Source organism: Apteryx rowi, unplaced genomic scaffold (assembly GCF_003343035.1).
Source record: "Apteryx rowi isolate R43461 unplaced genomic scaffold, aptRow1 scaffold_184, whole genome shotgun sequence".
NCBI classification, from domain to species: domain Eukaryota; kingdom Metazoa; phylum Chordata; class Aves; order Apterygiformes; family Apterygidae; genus Apteryx; species Apteryx rowi.
The window spans coordinates 929,579-950,890 of NW_020448130.1; the positions used below are offsets into that span (position 1 = coordinate 929,579).

Below are 21,312 nucleotides of genomic sequence, written 5' to 3' on the forward strand. Positions count from 1 at the left end.
TCAGTCCTTAACTACCAGTTTCTGATAGCCTGTCTGCCCATAAAACAGTATTAGTGTGAACTAAGGGAGGCACTGAAATAGATCACTAACTTCCCTTACCTGCCACCTCCTTCTCCCCCTGCCTCCTCCCCCACCCCCAGAGAAGACAAAGATTTTTTTCTTCTTCTTTTTAAACAAAAACAAAACCATCTTCTGTATAGGTCCTGTGTCACTTAGTTTCTCTTTGACCAAGGCAAACTGACAAAGCTGTTCCCTGTAGTTTTTGCTTTTTTGCATATCAAAGAGGAGGAAAGTGCGCAAGCTCTTCAAGAGTTTTCTAAGGTTGAATTGTGATTTCTTCCACAGCGTCTCTATCCTGTGAGGGGTGTTGGGGTGTGTGAAATGGTAGCTTAGAGTCAGATGTACTGCGTGGCAGGGCATTTTGCTACTCTTGCTGATCCAGTTACTATTATGTTTCTCGAGAAGAAACAAACTGATAATACAGCTGTAAACTGGAATGTCAGTAGCAGGACATACAGTTATCTCACTGAGTTTGTACTGAGACCTATGGTGCATAAGTGAAACTTGCCTACCGTCAGTCACATCCAACATGATGGACCTTTATGAACTGTATTATAGATGCTGTATTTAGCCTGAGATTTAAGCTGTCAAGACATACCAAGGTTCATATATTAAGGTGCTTTGAAAGCTGTCAACATTTTTATTAACAACTTATTTAATGAGCAGCAAATGGTGGGGGAAAATCTTTATTCTCCTTTTTACCCCCCAGTATAATTTTATTTAACTTAACTTTTGGGGGTTTTGCTGGTTTGATTCTTGGAACTCTTCCAAATGCAAGTTTTTGTTAAGTTTGAAGGTTGCATGCCAAGATACCTCAGGCTTTCTGTAGTGTAGCAAATGTTATTTGCTGCAGCACTACTCTGAAAAGCAGGTGTTATTTGCTTGGTATCTTAAACTTGCTGAGACAGCAGGACAGCAATAGAGAATTTGCTTACCTGGGAGCCAAGCAGCTCCAGGATGACGCTGGAGAAGAGACTGAGTGTATGTGTGCGCTCATACACCTTTTTGACCAGTTTTGAAAAACCTAAGAGTTGTCACTTGCAAGTGGAAGTAGAATCTTTTACATATCTAGAAATCTGTATATACACTTGCTAATACTTAAAGTATTCCAAGATCATGCAAAGCTGAAGGGCTCAGAGGTTTGGGGTTTTTCTTTTTTTACATTCTAGTATCCTTAAAGATATTTATTGCCTGCTTTTTTTTTTTTTCTTTCTTTTTTTTTAGATACAGTTGCCCTGTGCCCAGCTGATAGGATTTGAAAGCTCATCCATGAAATAGAGAGAACAAAGCAAAGTTCAATTACAGGATAGCAGCCTTTCAGAGAAGAGGTCTCAGAGCTGGGATTGAACTGTAGGAATTTACTGACAGAGAATTTGGTATTTAGTCCGCTGGACATGCTTTTTATTTTATGGCTACCTGTTCCTGTAGTTGGAGATTTTACTGTTTGCTCAGACCAGAACAGTTAAGCAGCCTGCTTATGGCCAAAATGAAAAAACCCTTGCAGCAACCCTAACTTTCATGCTCATAGCTGAGAACTGCTGTTTCAATTGTCCAAATTCCAAAACTGTTTTCTGCATATTATGCAGTTATGTTTTATGCAGTTATGGTGATCTAATGGGCTTGGGAATGCTTCCAGTTGCCAAACTTCTTCAACATGTCCACCTTTCTGCTTCTGCCTTGGTGAGCTAAACCCAAGTACTGATCTGGATAGTTTATATGGCAAGCAACAAAGAGAAAGAATGCTGAATAATACTGTTGCTTTAAAGTTTTGCAATAATCTTTGGATCCTAAGGACAGATTGGGTTTCTTGAATCTCTCCAGTATTCTCATTAAAATAGAGTGAAGGACCAATGGGTGTTTCTTTATAGATGTAAACTTAATGCTTGGGCTTGTCAGCTTTGATAGCAGCTTGTGAATTTTTTCCACCAGACTCAGCTTTTTTCAGTGTTGTTGGTAAACTGAAGGAAGACTGATCTCTCATTGCTTGTCTGAAGTTTTTATTGGCTTTTTGGATGCAATTACAAAATAGCTTATTGAGTAGGTCATAGGTTGTTTTTTTTTTTTTTTTTTCTTTAGACAACTCATTTATAATACTTTGCAGCTTTGGACTTGTCTCCGTTGTACCATATGCCCACTTCTTACTTGTTTACCTGAGGAACCCTGAGCTTCTTGATGAAATAAAGCCCTAAGCTATTACATGACAAATAATTGTGCTGATCAGCTTTTAAGAGTTTGATATGATGAATTGTTTATGTTCCATGGATTCTTAAACTTAGAAAGATTTTTGAATGTTTCCTTCCTGGCCTTTCATGGACTCAAGACTGGTGAAGATGAAATCTGCTCTTCCATAGGGACATTAAGGCGTTGCATTTCTCCATTGCCTTGATCTGTTTTAAGTGACTGAAAACCTTGTGCATTCATGTTTAGACTTTTGGTCAACAAAAATATTTGGAAGCCTTAGAAGCAGAAGCTCTAAAGGTTCAGCTCAGCTTCTTTCTTCAAGATAACAGTAATCTGTTGCACCTCAAAAAAGAAGCATTTTCTGTCATCTTCCATCAAAGACCTGGCCTGGATTGTTGCAGGATCTGTTGCATATGCACTCATCTCTGCTCTTTTAAATTCAGAGTCCTGACTTCTGTTAATTATGCAATATATGCACAAATGCTAGTTGAGGCTAAATACCTTGGTCTTTTGGAACTATTCATTTCCATACGTTACTTCCTTAACTTCATAGGACTTTTCTGTATTCTTACAGTACTATTGGGTGCTGTTATACACACTTGTCTTTGAATCAGTCTCTCCAGATGTTTGTAATGGCTGATTATGACTCTTCTGTCTACCTGGACTATGTATATCTTGTTTAATCTTCCATTTTCCTTCAGAAGCCAATTTCTGATTTCTGCTAATCTGTGGTGTTTTTTTTTTCTTTTTTTCTTTCTAAACTTCTTAAAAGTTGGTTTAAAAATAAATAGGGTTGCAGAGATGAGCCTTTCAACTAATCTGCCTTTCTGGGGCAGTTTATGGAGTGTTCATATTGCTGATATACTTTATGTAGAACTAGGATTGATGTACCATTACATAGTGGTTATGAGGGAGGGGAAAGTAAGCTTAAATTTGTCTTATGTTTATACTAACCACTAACTTTTTTTTTCTTTAAGGTTGTGGCTTTTAGAGATTATATTTGTTTATGGTGTTTTAGGATTCCCTGTTTGGTTTTTCAGCTGAGGTTTCATGATCTCTTGCAGCAGAGCTTCCACCTCCATATACTGCAATTGCAAGTCCGGATGCCAGTGGTGTTCCTGTAATAAACTGCCGCGTGTGCCAATCACTAATCAATTTGGATGGCAAGCTACACCAACATGTTGTGAAGTGCACAGTTTGCAATGAAGCTACGGTAAAAATGGATTTTTAGCATTTTCTTTTTGTGGAGGGAAGGGGGAAAGGTAGAACTGTGTAGCTGTTGGAATTCATGTCCTTACCTGCAAAGGGTGAGTTGCTCACTGACATCCCTACAAAGGATCTGTCAGTACAACTGTTAGTGTGCTAGCATGCAAGTTCAAGGATTGCTAGCCCAAGGATGATCATAAGCAGCTAGAATAAATCTTCATATTATTGAGTTTACTGGTTGAAATGTTTCATTCTGAGGCAGAGGATAAAAAGCAAAGATTTTAAGTAATTACTCATATGTAAAGAATGGTGAAAGAAATAAAGAATTTAATTATTTTTAAGAGTAGGAGAAACAAAAGTGCCTGACCCGTACATATTCCCCTGGAGCTGTGTTTTCCTCCTGAAATACATTCAATCAATTTGTCAGGATGCTAACAAACCATAGCATGATAATTTTAAAACATAGGAATCGTAGGTTTTGTTCCGCCTACTGCAGTGGTTACAGGCCCTTTTGTACCTGCCCCCCACCCCCGCCACCACCACCTGCTTCTTAATTCAAGTCTTTAGCTCTTGAGATCCTTCTAGTTTTTCTGCCTGACAGTTTTGGGATCTGATACTGCGGTGTTCCACAGTTATTTGGGGGCATTTACATGGAAAATAGTGGATTGTAATTTATGGAAAGGAACAACTTTTAATCATACTCAAAGAACAAGAAGCCTTAAATCCGTAGGAAAATGTTTTTCACTTAAAAGAGAAGTGAGAGTAGAGAACTTTTCTTGCCAATATATAATGTTTCAGGCCAAACAAAGGATTGTACAGCTTTTGAGAGCTGTGATTTTCCTGTTTGAAAGGAACCCAGAAACTTGACTCCCAGCTTTGAGGAAGACAATTTCAGTACAGTTTAAAATAAGGTGACAGTTCAGTAATGTCTGCATATTCTCTTAGTAACTGTGAGCCAGACTTTGGTTCTTTTATTTCTGAATAAAGTCCTTGTACCAGGCAAGGAGGCTTTCTTGATATTTTAACTGTTTTTTGAAAAATATATCACTGCTTAAGCTTACATTTGAAAAGAGCTATACTGAAGACTTGAATTCTTTATTGCTAAAATATTAATGCAGAATCTTTTGTTTGTTGCCAAAGATGTTCTGGTGAGAAAATATGCATCTTCTTTCTCTTTCTTTGGGGAGAGAGAGAAAACTTTCAATTTTATTCTGACTCTCAGGTTTCCTTCTGTAAGAACTGTATTTCTCTGTTAATATAAATTTGTCATGTAAGTTGTTGTGTTTTGTTTATACTTTTATGGGGGGGGGTGTATGGAAAAAGTGAATTGCTACGACTTCTGATGTGTGTTATGTGGTTCTTCATTTAGCCAATCAAAAACCCTCCTTCAGGGAAGAAGTATGTTAGATGTCAATGTAATTGTCTCCTTATCTGTAAGGATACATCTCGGAAAATAGGTTGTCCACGACCAAACTGGTAAGAGTAAACAAACTGTAAATGCTTTGTATCATTTTCTTTAAAGCATTGACACACCATGCATTGAATATTTAAAACTAGAAAAGATTCAAGCCTGAGCAGAGCTGTGCACAGACACTAACAGAGCATTAGGGAATTACTGCATAGACAGATAGTGGTGGTGTCATTTTGATTTTTAGATTAACTTCCTCAAAGAGGGAAAACTTAACTGTTCTTCTGTTGTATTTAGTGATAGTCTCAATTGTGTATTTTCCATTTATTAGATATTGTATAAGGAACACATGATGTAAAGAACAACAGAGAAGAAAACCACTTCTCACTTTTGGGAAGTAGCGTTCATAATTTCCTACAGAGTTAATTGCTGTAAATGCACAGGTTGCTCTCTCTGCCTCATTCAGAATAAAGATTTCAGAATGAAAGGAGAGAAGGGGCAATAGATTGGCCTCATTTCTGTCTTCACTTCTTTGTTACCCTGAGGTAACATCTCTCCTCTCAAATCTTTTACTTTAGTTTACCCATTTGCTATAATGGAGACAAATGCAATTGCCAGTGTGAGCATTCTTACCATTGGGCTTATAGCGCTGAAGATCCCACTGAGCTAGGAGTAATTTGGTTCTAAGTGGTGCAGCACTAATGGGAGAAACTGAAGCGAGGGCTGGATCTGCAGATACTCGAGTGGAAGTTCTATCACATTGTGTGCCATAGCCACCAGCCTGTTGGCTCTTCTAGTTTTGGATCATTGCATGAGATTTGGGGCTAGGGAATGGGGAGGGTTTTTTACTAATGCAGTATTGGAAAAACATAAAAAAAATTGCAAATATCTTTTCAAAAAGTGTTCATGAGATACTTCAGTTGTAATGCATGATATGGTTGGTAACAAGACTGAATCTGAAGCTCCCCAGTTTTATTAAAATATTTCCTGAAAGTATGTGTCTCTTCAGCAGCTTCCCTAAGATAGCCTATGTATCTGGCTTAGTGGAAGATGAGCAAAATCACAGTACTTTGAAGCAGAGAGTTGAGGAATATGCCCTAAATAGAAGGCTTCAGCCTGAAGGAAGGCCGCACAGGCCACAAATTTTGCTGTATATGGGGAGAGATGCAGTGCAAATTAAATGATACTTTTAGTTTTCCCTTCACTTCTTTCATACCAGGAAGCCTGATCCTCATTCTGCTCTGAATTGCTTAATTTGTGTACTGTCATTTTTTTGATGGACAAATTGTATAATTAAATTGGAAACACATTAAACATAAAAAGGAATACTTAAAATTTGATTTTCTTTTTTTTCTGTTTTCTTAAAGTAAATTGATTGGTGTGTTTAGTCAAACATAAGTGCTTTTTTTTCTTTAATTCACTCCCTTTGAATGGAACTTTTACCATAAAAATTCAGAGAGGCTACTTACATTGACTCATTTTTAGTAGTGTGAGAAGAAGCAATATCTGACTTGGGAAGGAGAGCTAGGTTATGAAAGAATCCTTACTCTCCTACTTGTTTCAATATAGATGTGTGCATTCCAATTCACAGCCTTGCTCAGCCTGGATATTAAGATTTTTCCTAAGGTGTTTCTGCCATATGATCGTGAGTCTTTGATCTCTACAGGGATCTGGCATGCATGGATGATCTTATAATGAAAGAAAATGTTTTCAAAGTGGAAAAAGAAAACACTGACAATGAGAGAGACCAAACTGGATGCATCATCTGCTTAAAAATTAGATTATAATTTAGAAGTGTAACGTATTTGGTAGTGACTGACTGAGCTAATTGCCTAAATGCATCGTCATTCCCCTTTGCTAGCTTAATTACATGTACATCTAATGTTCTTAACACAGTAGACGCATCATTACTCTTGGTCCAGTAATGCTGATTCCAGAAGAGCAGCCAGCTCAGCCTGCCTTGCCAGTTCAACCAGACGGAACTAGAGTGGTATGTGGTCACTGTGGAAATACGTTCCTTGTAAGTAAAGTACCAGATTCTCCTTCTCACTTAAATGTGCTATCACTCAAACTATTGTAAGCGTTTCTAAGAGCATATCACCTCACTCTACAGTACTGTCAAGAAACTAAAGTTCCATCTGTGTGCATATTGCCATGGATTTATAGTCGGTATTTCATTATCTACACACACATTTTCAAGGAAACTTCCAATGTTCCTTCCATGTATTGATAGATGAAGCTCAAAGTCAGAGTTATTTCTTAGAGATGTGAGAGTGGACAGTACTGAAAAAGGAATTCATACTTCTAGGTTTTGTTTTGACTTGCAATGATAGTCACGTTTAGCAGTAGCTAAGATGGTACAGGTTCTGCCATTGCCGTATGGACCCTGGAAGCTGTTCATCATAGCTCTTTCCATTAGCGTATCAGTCAGTTGTTATGGGACTGGAGATTTTGGTTTATATCTGAGGCTGAAAGTTTCTTCCCCTTTTGTAGCAAAGAATGCAAAAATACTATTTTGCTGTAAGCCATTTTTGCAGCCTTTAACATAAATAAGGGGCTGCCATATTTGAATTTTGCAGTACATAAGAAGGTGTATTAGCTTTAACTTCACCATTCAGCAGTGCTAGAGTGTTTGTTGGGTTTGTTAGTTCTAAGAAACGGCTAAGATAAGTGGTATAGCTGACTGACCTGCATAGTCATTAGTGTTATGTCCCTGGTACAAAGGCTTATAAGATATGTAAGGGCCTGAGATGTCTCAAGTGCGTCTCGTGAAAGTAGATGGAATTTGTGCTCCATGTTAGCTTATATCCATAGTGAGACAAAGGTTTACTTGTGATGGGTTTTATAATGGAATAGACTTGCTCACTGATCCATGAATGTGAGGCAAAATTTCAAGAACAATGGCTTAACTACTCTAGCAGATGAAGAATGTATGGAGCAGAAGGTGGCTTTGACACATTTTTTAAGGAGAATAGCAACTTGATTTGTGAATTTACATGTAGCATTTGAAAAAATATTAGATGCTTGAGAAACATTCTTTCTATTAATTCAGCCCATATATAAGCATACATACATATGTGAGTATGTGTGTGTATGTATGTATATATATATATATATTTAATCCTAATATAATCCTTGCTGAAGAACAGAAGTCCATAACTATGTAACTAGAGAGAGATGGAGTGGTCCTGGTGGGGGTTTGCTTGTTTGTTTTTTATATATATAGCATGTTACAAACTTAGGTGCCTGGGTGAATGCTGTAGTCTGGTACAGAGTCATAATTTAATTCTGTAACACAATTACAGTGTTGTTTAGCAGTGCTTTAAAACTGCATAGGCAAAAGCAATACTGTAGAGAGTTATGGTATAAAGTTTTAATGTGTTCTCTTAACACAAAAGAGCATCTCTACTACATGGTTTAATCTAAAAATGTTTTATTAGGAAGGGTCAGTGTTACAAAGTCAAATTCTCCTTACTAAACTCTTGGTCTATCTTTGGATATTCTCATAAGTATGGATGTTTTATGTATCTTAGTTTCCCTATTCTGTTTCTGTAAGTGTGGACTAAGTTAATGCTGTAGTTTACGATATGAACTTCCTTAGGTGGGATTCTGCTCTGAAAAATTAGGATAATATAAGAAAAAATATGTAAAGGCTACTTTTTGCCCATAACTACCAGATTGTGCCCTAATAAGCTAAGTTTTCTAATTAGTGTTTGTACATGTGACTTCAGATCCAACGGCTGTTTTGGGAAACTGCATCATTTGGAACTTCACAGACCTATCTGCCAGCAAGACTGATTTACAGTTTCATAGTACATTAGAAAGAAATTTTCAATATCTTTAGAAAATTTGAAACTTGTATTTCCTTTACTTCACTTGGCAGTTAAAAAAACTGGGGAGGAAACCTTCAAATTGTCTGTTGCTTGTTCTATGTTGTCTCCTAAGAGTATCTATTTGTCCACCTTCTCTAAAGGAACTTCATGCCATATAAAAGCATAATTATGGGCTGGGCTTTCCCTATCCCTACAAATGTTAGGGATGTTTTGTTTTTACGCCCTTCTTGTTCCGAAAGACAACTTTGGTGTTATACTCTGATACCTGTTCTTTGTAAATTATCCACAGCATTCTCTCATCGCTATGGAGCATCATTAAGTACTACTTAAATAACTACTTAAATATGTGGTATTTTGGACAGGTTTTATGCTAGAATGTTTTGTTTAATTATAAATAGCAGATGGAAGATGTAAGCAAATGTAGAAATAACTTAGGACTGAACTGATACTATAGCTGAACTATCAATAATTACTGGCATTTTTATTCATTAGATTTTTATCTTGGATAATCTGATAGCCTTTTCTGTGTTTAGGTTTCCATTGTTTCTGGCAAATTTGGAGTTCAGACAAATGGAAAAAAGTGGTATAACAGAAAAGGAGGCCAAGGTGATAATTTGACTGTCCTGATAAACTGCAGTCTGATCTGGTTTTGGCTTTTTTTAAGATCTKCTGGACTTGGACTGTGGCTGAGTTAATGTTTCAGCCAGTAGTAAGTCATTCCGCCACCCCCACTCCCAGGGGTCTCTGCCTGTGATGATTTGTGGCTGTGAGAGGGATGAGACTGAGCTGCCTTTGGAAATGATGATGGGCAGGAGAGGGGTGATCCCGGCTCCCCCCTCATCTTCCTGCTGTTATCTTGTTTTCAGATAGACCCTCAAGGAAGACAAGCCAGGAGGAAGCTGTGGAAGCCGCAGGCTGTAGGCTAAGCACTGTAGTTTGTCAGTTGTGCTCTGTCAGTTTTCTTTTTCAGAACTAATCAATTTCAAATCTTAAATGAAATACTTAAATTAAAACATTTCTCAGTTTTCTAAAGAATTTAATGTAGGTGTTTTGCTTTACAAAAGGACTCCAGGGGAGGGTGGGGGCGGGCTTTCCTTGGCAGACAGCTGTGTATAGCTGTATAAACCCACCAGTAAGTGAGTATGTGTATATGTGTACATGTACTCCCCCCCCCCAAATTCTTGTACTGAATGGRCTAATAACAATCCTACCCTCAGAAGGAAGAAAGAATGTAACAAGCTTTCAGTAATTTCTTTGACTGATGTTTTTCTTTGTCCACAGCTGAGATTTAAGATTTCCCCAAACTTCACATCAGTGTTTCAGTACATCTAGTCAGTGATTTGGATTATTGTTTTATTGTATTATTTTGATTAGAAAAATCTCTCTTGTATTGTTATTGGGAAGCTAAATATCCTCTAACTGTAACCTCAAGTTTTATTAACAACCTGAAACAAGATTAAGTATTTTCACTTATATTCCAGGATGCTTTAAAGTACTCACTTTAAACCTGAGGTTAACCTACTTATTAAACCTACCAAAACTCCAAGAATTAGAATTTATTTGAAAATAAGATTTTTTTAGGGCATTTTCTGTGTTGCAAACATGATGTGAATTCTTGTAGTTTGAATCACTTGTCAAGGTGACTTCATCTCTTTTTCTTGTGAAAATATTTCCTGTGTCTGCAGAAATCATTAAAACAGAATGCTTCTGTGACTTCCAGGTAACTTGCAATTAAAACAGATTATCAGTGCTTCTGTTATTTCCCACAAAAATTGGAGCTTGGAGGCATTTAAGTGTATTTTTATATCAATTAAAAAGTATGAACAATAATTCATCAGGAATCTTAAAATCCATACAACAATCAATAATGAGTAACTTTGGAAGTGGAGTTGCCTACCCAGAGATAAATCTAGTGTACAGAAATAAAATTGAATTACAAAGATATTAAATTTAAGTCCTGGAATTAGGCTTCTGTCTATTTCTGGAATTGTTATCTAAATAGCTGAAAGAATATCTCTGAAGAGGTCTGTCTCCATCTTGAGTACTGACCAACTGCATGTTACCTCATTTTTCCCCTGTTGTAAAACCAAGGGAAACTGATTAGTGCTTCACATGGATGCATGTGAATAGCTGACATATTTCTGTGGCAAGAATATGGAGGTGAAATCAATGCCCATGAAATGCATTACTCAGGTGAGGAGTACTACAGAAGTTTTCGTTTCAGGCATTTAATTGGTCGAATAGAAGTTAGAATTACGGGAAAACAGTTTGGCTGAGTCTTTGTAAACAAATACTTTATATGGTTGCCTTTTTTTTTTTTTTTTTTTTTTAACTTGTAGTGTGAATTGATACTTTGGAACCAGAAAAAATTAAAGGAGTTCTTTCTAATGGAGAATTAATCCCATTAGAAGTAAAAAACACTGAGGGAGACCTTCAAAAGCTGGAGAACGTACTCTAAATACTATGGGACACAAGCTTTTTGATGCGAGTAAGATTCTATTGGCTAGGCTTTATAAGCCTGTGATTTTAGGTTTGTATGTAGAATCATGAATTCATTCTCAGTGTTTAAATGGTGCTGTGATGTGTCTAGGTCCTATATTCAGTACAATTATGGGATCTGTTTGTTTATAGCAGATACAATAATACTGCTCATTTCAGTAGACTGACTTCTGATTTCTCACTGAGATGAGGAGAATCTGAATGGAGGCATTAGTATTCTGTGCTATAGCTTGTTCTTGTGCTAATAACTTGTAGTGTGACTCTTCCATAATTTATCAGGGGAGGGGAGAATTATGTGTATACTCAACCAGGAAATTGTGCTAACCATGTCCAGTTGGGAAAGGCAGCAGAGAAGAGTTGAGTCCCATGTTTAGACTGGGTCCTTCTTTATGTGAACACCAGCAAGATACACACAAATATTTGACCAGAATGCCATAACTGTTAATTCTTGCTTATCATACCTGGAAATCAAAGTGAGAACTGGATTGATACCCTTCTCGGACTAGGGCAAATAGTGATGATCTCTTCCCCCTACCCTCAACATCTCTTGATAGACTAGGACTTTTCTGTTAAAAGATGAGCAGAAACTGAAGAGTTCCCAAATTTGTGTACTTCCATCATAGAACTGTACTGTATCATATTGGCAATGGCAGTTCCCTGGCCTTTTATATGTGAGGAAGGAGACTTCACAAGAAAAAAGAAAATAATGTAGTCCTGTGAGACAGTAGTACTAGCAATATTCAGTATCTAAACGGTTCCTCACCCCTCTTGGAGTAAAGGAAGTGGCAAGGGAAGTTGGTTGGATGGATGGTTTGTTTTTAAATTGTATCACAGTTTAAGCCATTACAGTATAACTACTTGCAGAGAGAAGAGAAATATTCTTGTCCCCCTGTTTAAGGTAAATATGTTAAAACCAGGTGCTCAAAACTTGTATCATCACAGAATGAAATTTAACAAATACCACTATTTTAAAATTAATGTATGACTGTGTATTGTTGTTTAAGGTAATGCACACGTTGTTACTTTTGCTGAGGCTGTATCCCAGATGGGTTTCAGTCTCTGTATGGAAGGCTGTGACCATACTATATATATTTTTATATGTCAGCTCTTTAAAATGTTATCTAAGTAGCCAATAGTGTTCTTTTATTTACATAAAACTTATGTTTTAGGAAGTAGGTACATTTACTCTTTAACCTTTTTATGAACACTTAATTTTAGCGAGTGATGCAAGGGTTAGGGAAAGATGGGAAAATACATCTGTCTAATGGTGCCAAAGAAAACACCCTGTGTCAAAATAAATGTATGTTCATAGTCTTGAAAGTAAGAGGAAAAAAACTGTATTAATGTTATCGTGTTGCCTATACTGTGCCTGTGGATGGAATCGCATTACGTCAAGCAAGTCTTGTGATAGTAAGGCAAGTCATGGGAAATTTTCACATGGAAAGCCCAATCCTAAATTGCCACTGACAAAAGGGCATCTTATTTATGAAAGAAAGCAAGAAACAAGTCAGAGAAAGCCTGAGAAGCAAAATGTTTTCACAGTGACATTTAGCATGAAGTAAAACAAACACTTTCTCAGGCCAGTTTTTCAACTTTTTTTTCTTTTTTTTTTTTTCTTTTTACAGTGGATGGAACTGAGGTTTAACACACTGGCAAAATGCCCACACTGCAAAAAAATGTAAGTTTTCTGAGAACAAGATTACATAAACTTTTAAATATGTTGCCAAAGTTTCTTCTGTAGAAGTCTTTGGAGTGAGATGTCTGCCATACATATTATTTTGCTATGTTCACCTGAATTTCAAGACTAAAGAGCATGTTATGTGCACATGAATTCTGCCCTCATTATGCACGGATCAGTAGCTTTGACAAATCAAACCTGCATTTATTAAAATGCTCTGATTGAATTGTCAGAGGCAAAAGTAAGCTGCTAACAATTGACAGAACTGAGTTGCTAAAATAACAACTTGGAATCTTTTTTTTTTGTCCTTGAAATTTTACTACTTCATGCAGTTAATCAGATGTCACGTTTGAATTGAATAGAGCTTGATTTGTCTTGTTCTGAAAGAAGGGAAGGAAATAATCTTTTCTTAATTCAAAAGAGGTTTCATTCATTTCCTAAACTCAACTAATTTGTGTTAAGCATCTTACTGCGTTAGCTTGTTTAATGTTTGTGCTTTGTCTACTCCTTTGACGTTACTTCAACAAGAGGGAGATGTCACTTGCATCAAAGAGAAGAATTCAAGTAGAATACAAAACTTGTAGGAGCAGGGGGCTTTGTTTGTTTGTTTAGTATTAATGGTATTAAAAGCTATGCTCCAAACATACCTTAATTTTGTATGGAATCTCAACCACAGGGTGTGAAATAGGACTTACTTGTATTGCTGGTTTATTTAAAGATTTGCCTTCCCTTGATAGGCAAGTGCTATTTCCAGTTAAAGGAGCAAATATATTTATACTGGGAAGGGAGAACCATAGCTGTATTGCATGTTCGAGGAAAACTGGCAGGTTCTTCAGGAAGCAGAAGGCTTAGGATAAATGTATTTTAGGTGTTGGCATAGCACGGCCTGGCCTTTGAAAGTGATTGAAATCTGTTACTGAAGTATTTGATAAAGAAGTCAGTCTGGTGATACACTTAACCTCAGGAGTGTAAATGGGTATGGAATAGTGGACATGTTCTAGTTTGCTTAGATCAAATAAACTCAGGATCTTGATGAGATGTTGCTTTACAGGGTACTGGCAGGGTTTCTTATTTTACATTCAGGGTTTTTTATTTTTTCCTTTTCAATTTTTTTTAACTAATTGCAATTAATTTTATTATTATTTTTTAAATATTTAACACTTGATAGCTGACCTTGGTTTATCCCTTTTACTTGAATCTCCTTAAGTACAAAATGATTTGCTGTTTGACCAAAACAAAACAAAAACAATCATCCCGAAGTTGTACCATGTGATCTTTTGGTCTGTCTTCTATTGATTTATGTTAGTTGTATTTTAAAATCTAGCTGGAGTCAAAGGACCTTTCAGCATTTTTCTTCAAAGCACAAAGCACATCTATAGCGTGCTATCTGTACATAATAAAACTGGAACATCTCTGCAGTATAATTTGTGCAAATTACAGCTTAACTGGCAACTGAAAGAGTTGCAGAATACAAAACAAATTCTAATAAATAGGCCCTTTTGTCCTTGGGCTTAGGATGCAAATTATTGAATATTGCAATTTAGCTTTGAATGGGTTGTTTGATCTCTTCCTGTGTTTGAGATGTGACAGCCAGGAGTTCTGCACTTCCAGCAGCATAAACATTTCTTAGGCCTGTATTTAGGGCACAGTGTAGGTGAAGCAGAACTTTGACTCATGGTGATTGAATAAACAGCTGCAGTGACCCACTGCTTTTTTTCAACCCTTTTTCAATCACTGTACCTGTAGTCAGAAAAGAATGTGTATTGTTCAGTTTCAGTAAATTAACACACAGCTTTCTTCATTAGTAGCTGAGTAGTCAAATGTGGAAACATTCGTTCCTTCTTTTGAATCAGCTGAAGACTGTGTCTGAAAAAAGGATAGAACAGATTGGAGCAAAAGGCACCTTAAATCATGGCAACACTAGATTTTTTTCAGGAAGACATTTATTGAGACTTCTAGATACCGAAATTCTTCTCAAGATTTTTCTCTCAAAAACTTTGTTTTAAAATTGCTCATGAACCTAAAGATAAGGTGGTCTTGAAAAGTCTCTTCTTTCAGAATGTAACACTCAGTGGTATGCACATATGTTGGTAAAATTAAATTTTGTAGACCTGTATGAATATGCATGTGTAAACAATCTCTTATGCATTCTGCAATAAATCTCTGTAAATAGGTTGTCTGCATTAACCAAATAGGTGGTCACAAACTAGGTCTTAATAAGAATGTATTCTTTGGAATTGCAAGGGGGAGTCAGGATTCATTACACCTGATGGTCAAAAATGAAACAGTAATGTTCTGAGAAAATAAAGTGATCATGCCTTAGGTTCTTTTGTTCATGTATTCTATCTGAATGGTAGGTGAAACAGTATCTTTAGTTTCTTGTTCTTTTTTTTTTTTTTTAATTCCATCTACCTGCCACCAGTGCAGTCACAAATGTAATTTTTTAATTTTTCCACATAAGTCGTTTGTGAAAAATAACTTGTTAAGAAACAGGAAATGAGTTGTGATGCACAGAATAAAAGCATTTATTCTGTAAATGTCCAACTCTCTCTGGAAATGGACTACAAGCCTGCTCATGCCAATATATTTAAGGTGTTTATGAAAGCTCTACAATTTGTATTGGTTCTGCCTGACACAGGCAGTTAGTTGCACATTATCTGCTGCATCAGAACAATTGCAGTTAATGAGTAAGTTGATGCAAAATAGTTCTATTTTGTAGTGTAGAGGATGACCTGGGAATGGGGGAGCTGTGTTTTCACTGTTATATTTTTTGTGTGTTTCAAATACAAAATCCCAGGTGTTTATTGGCCTGTTTCCAAAAATGTGGGCAGTTTAGAGAGGGCTTCTAGAATCCTTCTCTTGTTTAATGATGGAGAAGGGGGAATTACTGACTTTTGTCTGCTGCTGTCTTTCCCAAGCTGTATATTAATTTTTTTTCTTTTCCTTTACAATGTACTTACTGTTTTTAAGGTCTGGCATAATGATGAAGACCCCTAATGAGCTTTTAACATCTTTGCATCGTAAAGCCTATAGGACCCTAAAGGAAAACCTCTCTTGAGGTTTTTCCCTTTTATGATTACTACCTCAAACTACATTGGCTTTGGTGTCTCTTATATCTTCTGCTGTTGCTGCCCAAAGGTCTGGCAGGTGCCTTTGCTTTCTTAGCAGCAGCTCAGAAAAAAGATCTGACGTCCAGATGGCTTTGTCATGAGTTCACCCTAATTAGTCAACAGATGAAAACAGCATCTTTTGATATTTTTAAATGTTGTTCTTTTTGACCCCAGTTTAATATTTCTGAATGTGCATGTCAAGCTTGCTGCTGTTCATAGATTTGGGGATTGGGTTTCAGCTTTCTTTACTCAAAGTTAGTTTGGTTTTCTTTTTTGAGTAGTTTGGAGTGGGTAAAGGAAAGCTTCACTACCTAAAGTGGCCAGGGGTTAATACCACTGCCTGGAGATGAAATATTTGGCAATCCCAAAACATCAGAATTTATTTTGTCAGGTCTTAGAAACTTACTATCTTTATTTCAACTTCTCCTTCTGTGGAGAGAAAAAAGCAGTTACAATTAAATAAAGCCATTCTTTTTTTCTTCATTTTTGTAGTATTGGAGGAGACAATTTCATCTCCTCCCCCAACCCCAGCCTGTTTTATTTGATAGGAATGGGCAGAGCTTGAGGGAAATATGGATGGAAAATAAACATGGCAGTTTCAATGTTATGGTTGCAAAAACAAGGTCATGAGTCGGACAGCTCCAGAGGTAAAGATCTCTTTCCCAAAATGAACTACGTCTCTGTGTGAAACATGCAGTGCAGTAAACGTAATGCATGTTTCAGATGAATTAGATATGACACTTCTGCCAGCTTGTTGGCTGGTTAATGCTTATTTTAAAGTATTCAACTTTAGTAAAATTAATGCTCTGAGTACATAGCTAGGAAACTTTGCAAGGTGGAGAACCTTAGTTCAATTTGACAAGCTCAGTACTCACCAGCTGAAGTTTTGGCAGCCCTCTCTGCCTTTTCCCCTTGTATGCACCTCCGGATTTGTTTGTTTCCCTCGTGCTACTTGGAATCAGACGTTTCACATCTTCTAGAATGGCCATAGGTATTAAGGGTGGCTTTGGGGTAGCCAAAATTGTCTTTACTCGCGTAGTGGGTCAGGCTGTCTGTAGGTGGCAAGATACCATTATTTCCCAAATTCGGAATTCCCATCCCCCATCCACTACCCACTGCAGATGTGTATGGTGAGGCTTTCGGTATGAAGTAACTTCTCCTGGAAGATTAATAAACAGAACAGTTTTATGACTTTTTCTTTTCTTTTGAAAACATATAGCAGATGGTGTGTTAATGGTCACTATAGTCAGTCGTTGTCTTGCAAGATGAAGCTCAACTTGTGTGTATTAGCTTGAGGACTTTTTTCTTGAAGCATTTTAGAAATTCCTTGTAAAGAAATAATACTGTAGTAAAGCTGCTTAAGCCAATCTGTTTGAAGGCTTTTGAAGATGAATGTTTAAAAAAAATTCTAGTCATATGCTAGGCATATGAGGCCTTGCTATGTGGCTAATTAACTGAAGCTAGAAATCTGGTCGGTCATATGACAGATGAATAGTTCAGCATTGCTTTCTTCAACATATTTTAGATGAACAAATTACAGAACTATCTTGAGATGTAAATGGCTTTCCCTTGCGTCTTTGAACACAAAGTCCAAGCATCCCAGTATTTTCTAAAGGAATGTTGATCTCCCAGAATGGGAGGAGGTACTTTATTGATGATAGCATGCTTCAGGATGCTTCAAAACTACCTCTAGGACAGCAGTATGTGTTGTATGAAAGCACCTCTACTTCTCTGGCCCCTTTCAGTTGACCTAGATATTCACTGTATTTCAATGGAATTAAATCACGTTTCTATTTTCCTCACCAGTGTAGGTGATTAAAATAAATGATTAAAATATGTGATTAAAAATGCCTAACTCAAAATACATTTGCCAAACAATACTGAGCTTCTGGGCAATTTCCTAACATGTAGTGAAGAATCTAACCTTTTATTAAAATTTTGCATTGTTTGTCTGAAGCACTGTAATAGCTTGTTTAATCTGGCAGGTAGAGGCATAGTTGTCTATCTTGGGGAGTTTATACTCCAGATAGTGACAGAACTTCTGAGGGATTTATTTACCTTGGTTGTCAGCAGATTTGTGCAGTTAATTTGTGGTAGAGCTCTAAAAGAAAATTTGAAAGTAAAAAGAACTTGTCACATCTTTGAAGTTACTAAAACTGACTTAAATGTGTCTAAAGAGTTTTAGTCTTTAGAAGCATGAAGAACATGAAAGATTTTCATGTTTCTGACTAAGGAAACAGTTGACTAAGGAAACAGTTAACTTTTTTTGGGGGGGGGGGGGAGATCTTCAAGAAATTGGGCGGAGTTTGGCCAATCAATGGTTTTGAATGAATTATTCCAGGAAATAGACTATGCAGGTGATTGCTATGACACTGGGATATTTCCAGTTACTTAGATGTTGTGAATGTGTTGTGAAACACGCTTCAGTTTTTTTAATAAGTTATGTTGAAGTTATGAAGCAACTCAAACTGTAGGTCTGGCACTGCTCTCTTTGCAAATATCTAGATTTTTAGATACTAAAATTTCTGTTAATCTTCATCTATAGTTCCCTTTTAAATAAATGTGTGGACTGTCTTTTACTTCTTATTTGGTATAATTGTTGAGTTTGTCTACTACTTTATAAACTTAATACATGTATGCCATCTTCTGTTTTTTCCCATTCAGACTGAATAGTGGGGTTGTTTTTGTTTTTTTTTTTTTCAAATTTAAATGCTAATTATTTTCTCGCAGTTCTTCTGTTGGAAGCGCACTGCCACGGAGACGCTGCTGTGCATACATTACAATTGGAATGATATGCATCTTCATTGGAGTTGGATTAACTGTGAGTGATGTACTATGGTGTACTTGCAGCTATGTAGGGGATGTGCATGTATGAAGGAGCTACCCTGAATTACCATCTCTTCTTTCCCAGCATTTGAGCAAAACCTCTTAAGTTCGTATATATATATTTTTTCCTTTCCCTATTAAAATCATAGGTTTAATTATCACAGTTAACTAGAAAAATTAATTTTGTTTTTGAAAAATGTTCTGGCACTTCGAGATTCTCATTTTCCTGATATCAAGTCTGACTCTTTATCTCTTAAACATCAGTTTTATGAAAAATGATTTAACATTGTTTTAGAAATACCAGAACATCTTGCTCTTGCTAGGGCTCTCAAAACTTTCAGGTTTCCAGAAATACACGTTGCTGTATAGTCAGAAATACACATTGCTACACTTTAGGGAGTGGGATTCCAAAGAGTTAAAAATGTGAATATAGCTTTACAATTTGTACAAGCTATAAGAAGTAAAAGCAGATAATACACTATTTACAAATTAAAATGCTCACATTGCATTAGCTTATTATTCAGTGAACTATCTGGCTTGCTTTCCACTTGAAGCATCTGGTACTGGTCACTAGAACTAACTTTTTACCCTGCAGTTCCAAAACTAGATATGGGGAAATATGTTCATATGTGTGTTTCTCACTATGTTTAAGTATAAAAATTATCCAGGCTATAATGCAAGCTTAAATGGATTACAAAGGATTTTCCAATTTTTCTAATAGAAACAATTTCTGGCTCTCACTGTGTTTGTTTTTGTTTTGTTTAAACACCCTTACTGAGTTTGAAAATAATAAAAATATTTTTCCCATGAGGCATTGGAGGAGGTTGCCCAGGACCTGATTGTACAAAACTTAAAGTTGACCCTGTTTTGAGCAGGTGGTTGGGCTAGAAACCTCCTGATGTCCCTTCAAAGTTCAATTATCCTATGATTGTTTGAAATTAAGCGATTAAAATATCTGACTTATCTTTACTGGGGTGAAGACAGTGCTGAAATGCTTGTCCTTAACAAAATTTGCTCCTCTGAAGAGCGGGTACTGCTGTATATTTGACTTTTTTTTTTTTTTTTTTTTTTTAGGTTGGTACACAAGATTTTGCCAGGCGATTTCATGCAACATATGTTTCTTGGGCTATTGCTTATCTCTTAGGTTTAATCTGCCTCATTCGAGCCTGCTACTGGGGAGCCATAAAAGTCAGTTATCCAGAGCACAGTTTTGCATAGAGAAATTGGTAGATTATAGCAGATGAACATCTAGCAATTCTGGATACTACATCCTGGACACTTTTAAAACCTTTCCTGTAAGGATTCCATTCTGTTCAAAATAGTTTTAAGACTGGGGGTCTTTAAGAACAAATGTTCATTGCACTACATAATATGCAAATAGTTTGTTTTGCTGCTAGATTCCCTAGCTCTGAATACTAAAGCTTTGTTTACATGTTCACAACTCTGTCTTTATAGGTGTTGAATTTCATTCCAACAGACAGTATTAAGTTTTACATTTCCTTTGTTATGTTAAAATCGGTCTGCCATTTTTTTAGGTGATCAGTAAGAATTCAAAAGCAAGAGTGTTTATAAGTGTTTCTACAATAGCTTCACATTTGTACTTAACATTTTAACTAAAATTATATAAAAGTGGCTTGCTTTAAAACCTAAGCAATAAGCATTTTGCTTGAACTGCTTACTGTATCTTTTTGCCTAAGATCATAGTGACCTTATTCAGGAAATGAAATTCATGAGTGTACTTTAAAAGACTGACACTGTTGCTAGAGAGACATTTGTAAACACTGTATGCTTTGAGATTTTTCAGGTAGAAAGATGCAATATTTTGGTAGTCCAATTAAATTTCCATTTATCCAGGATGGATTTCAGTTAGAATAAATGCTTTCTCCTCAAGGATCCTGGGACTTGGCTTGCTTTTTTTNCCTTTTCTTTCCTTCTTTCTATTTAACTGGCAAATCCTAAAAGCCATGTTTGGATAATGGAACTTAACTCTGGTTATTTGTACAAGTTCCTTTACAGGGTCTAAGGGAAGCATTTCATATGACTTGTTTTGTAATACTTCAATGTCATGTAGCTGACAATAAGGTGGTGATGGGTTGCTACTTACTTTCCTCTGATCATGTCAGATTTTTCCCTGTTTAGGAGAGAGATGCACTGGTCACTGCAAAGGGAGTCACTGTAGCTTCACATTGACAGCTGTAATGAGAAAATGAGTACTTGGGTCATTCCATCAAAGTACACCTAGTCAGTTTAGCTCTGACTTACTTAGAGAATACGGAAACAGAAAGTTTTTTCTAATGATGTATTCACAAAGGATTGAGGGACCAGTTCTTGCACTGCCCATCTTTATAGTTTTAAACAAGTTTTTGCTAAATTCAGAAGGAATGTCCTAAGTGGTTTAGATGACTGTAGTAATTTAGATAATGGGATGAGATGGGTAAATTAATGTGGATTTTTCAGGGATACATGTAATTTAAATTATCTATGTTCCTGCAAGGACAAAATGATATTCAG

The 21,312-nt window shown here is 36.4% G+C and overlaps 1 protein-coding gene across 1 annotated transcript; it reads left to right on the forward strand.

The window, feature by feature from the left end:
* Positions 1-1,017: 1,017 nt before the first annotated feature.
* Positions 1,018-20,713, forward strand: PIP4P2 (phosphatidylinositol-4,5-bisphosphate 4-phosphatase 2). Its single transcript, XM_026061710.1, has 8 exons — positions 1,018-1,041; positions 2,488-2,569; positions 3,306-3,454; positions 4,817-4,923; positions 6,752-6,875; positions 12,813-12,865; positions 18,706-18,796; positions 19,876-20,713. The coding sequence occupies exons 1-8, from the start codon at positions 1,018-1,020 to the stop codon at positions 20,017-20,019; spliced, it is 774 nt and encodes a 257-aa protein (XP_025917495.1). The 3' UTR covers positions 20,020-20,713.
* Positions 20,714-21,312: the final 599 nt, after the last annotated feature.

Bases quoted from the DNA above. Each gene is read 5' to 3' on its own strand.
- PIP4P2 (XM_026061710.1), top strand. From the start codon at position 1,018: ATGACGCTGGAGAAGAGACTGAGT. The intron at 2,570-3,305 runs GTAATCTGTTGC...GATCTCTTGCAG, and splicing joins CTTCTTTCTTCAAGATAACA to CAGAGCTTCCACCTCCATAT. The intron at 12,866-18,705 runs GTAAGTTTTCTG...ATTTTCTCGCAG, and splicing joins TGCCCACACTGCAAAAAAAT to TTCTTCTGTTGGAAGCGCAC.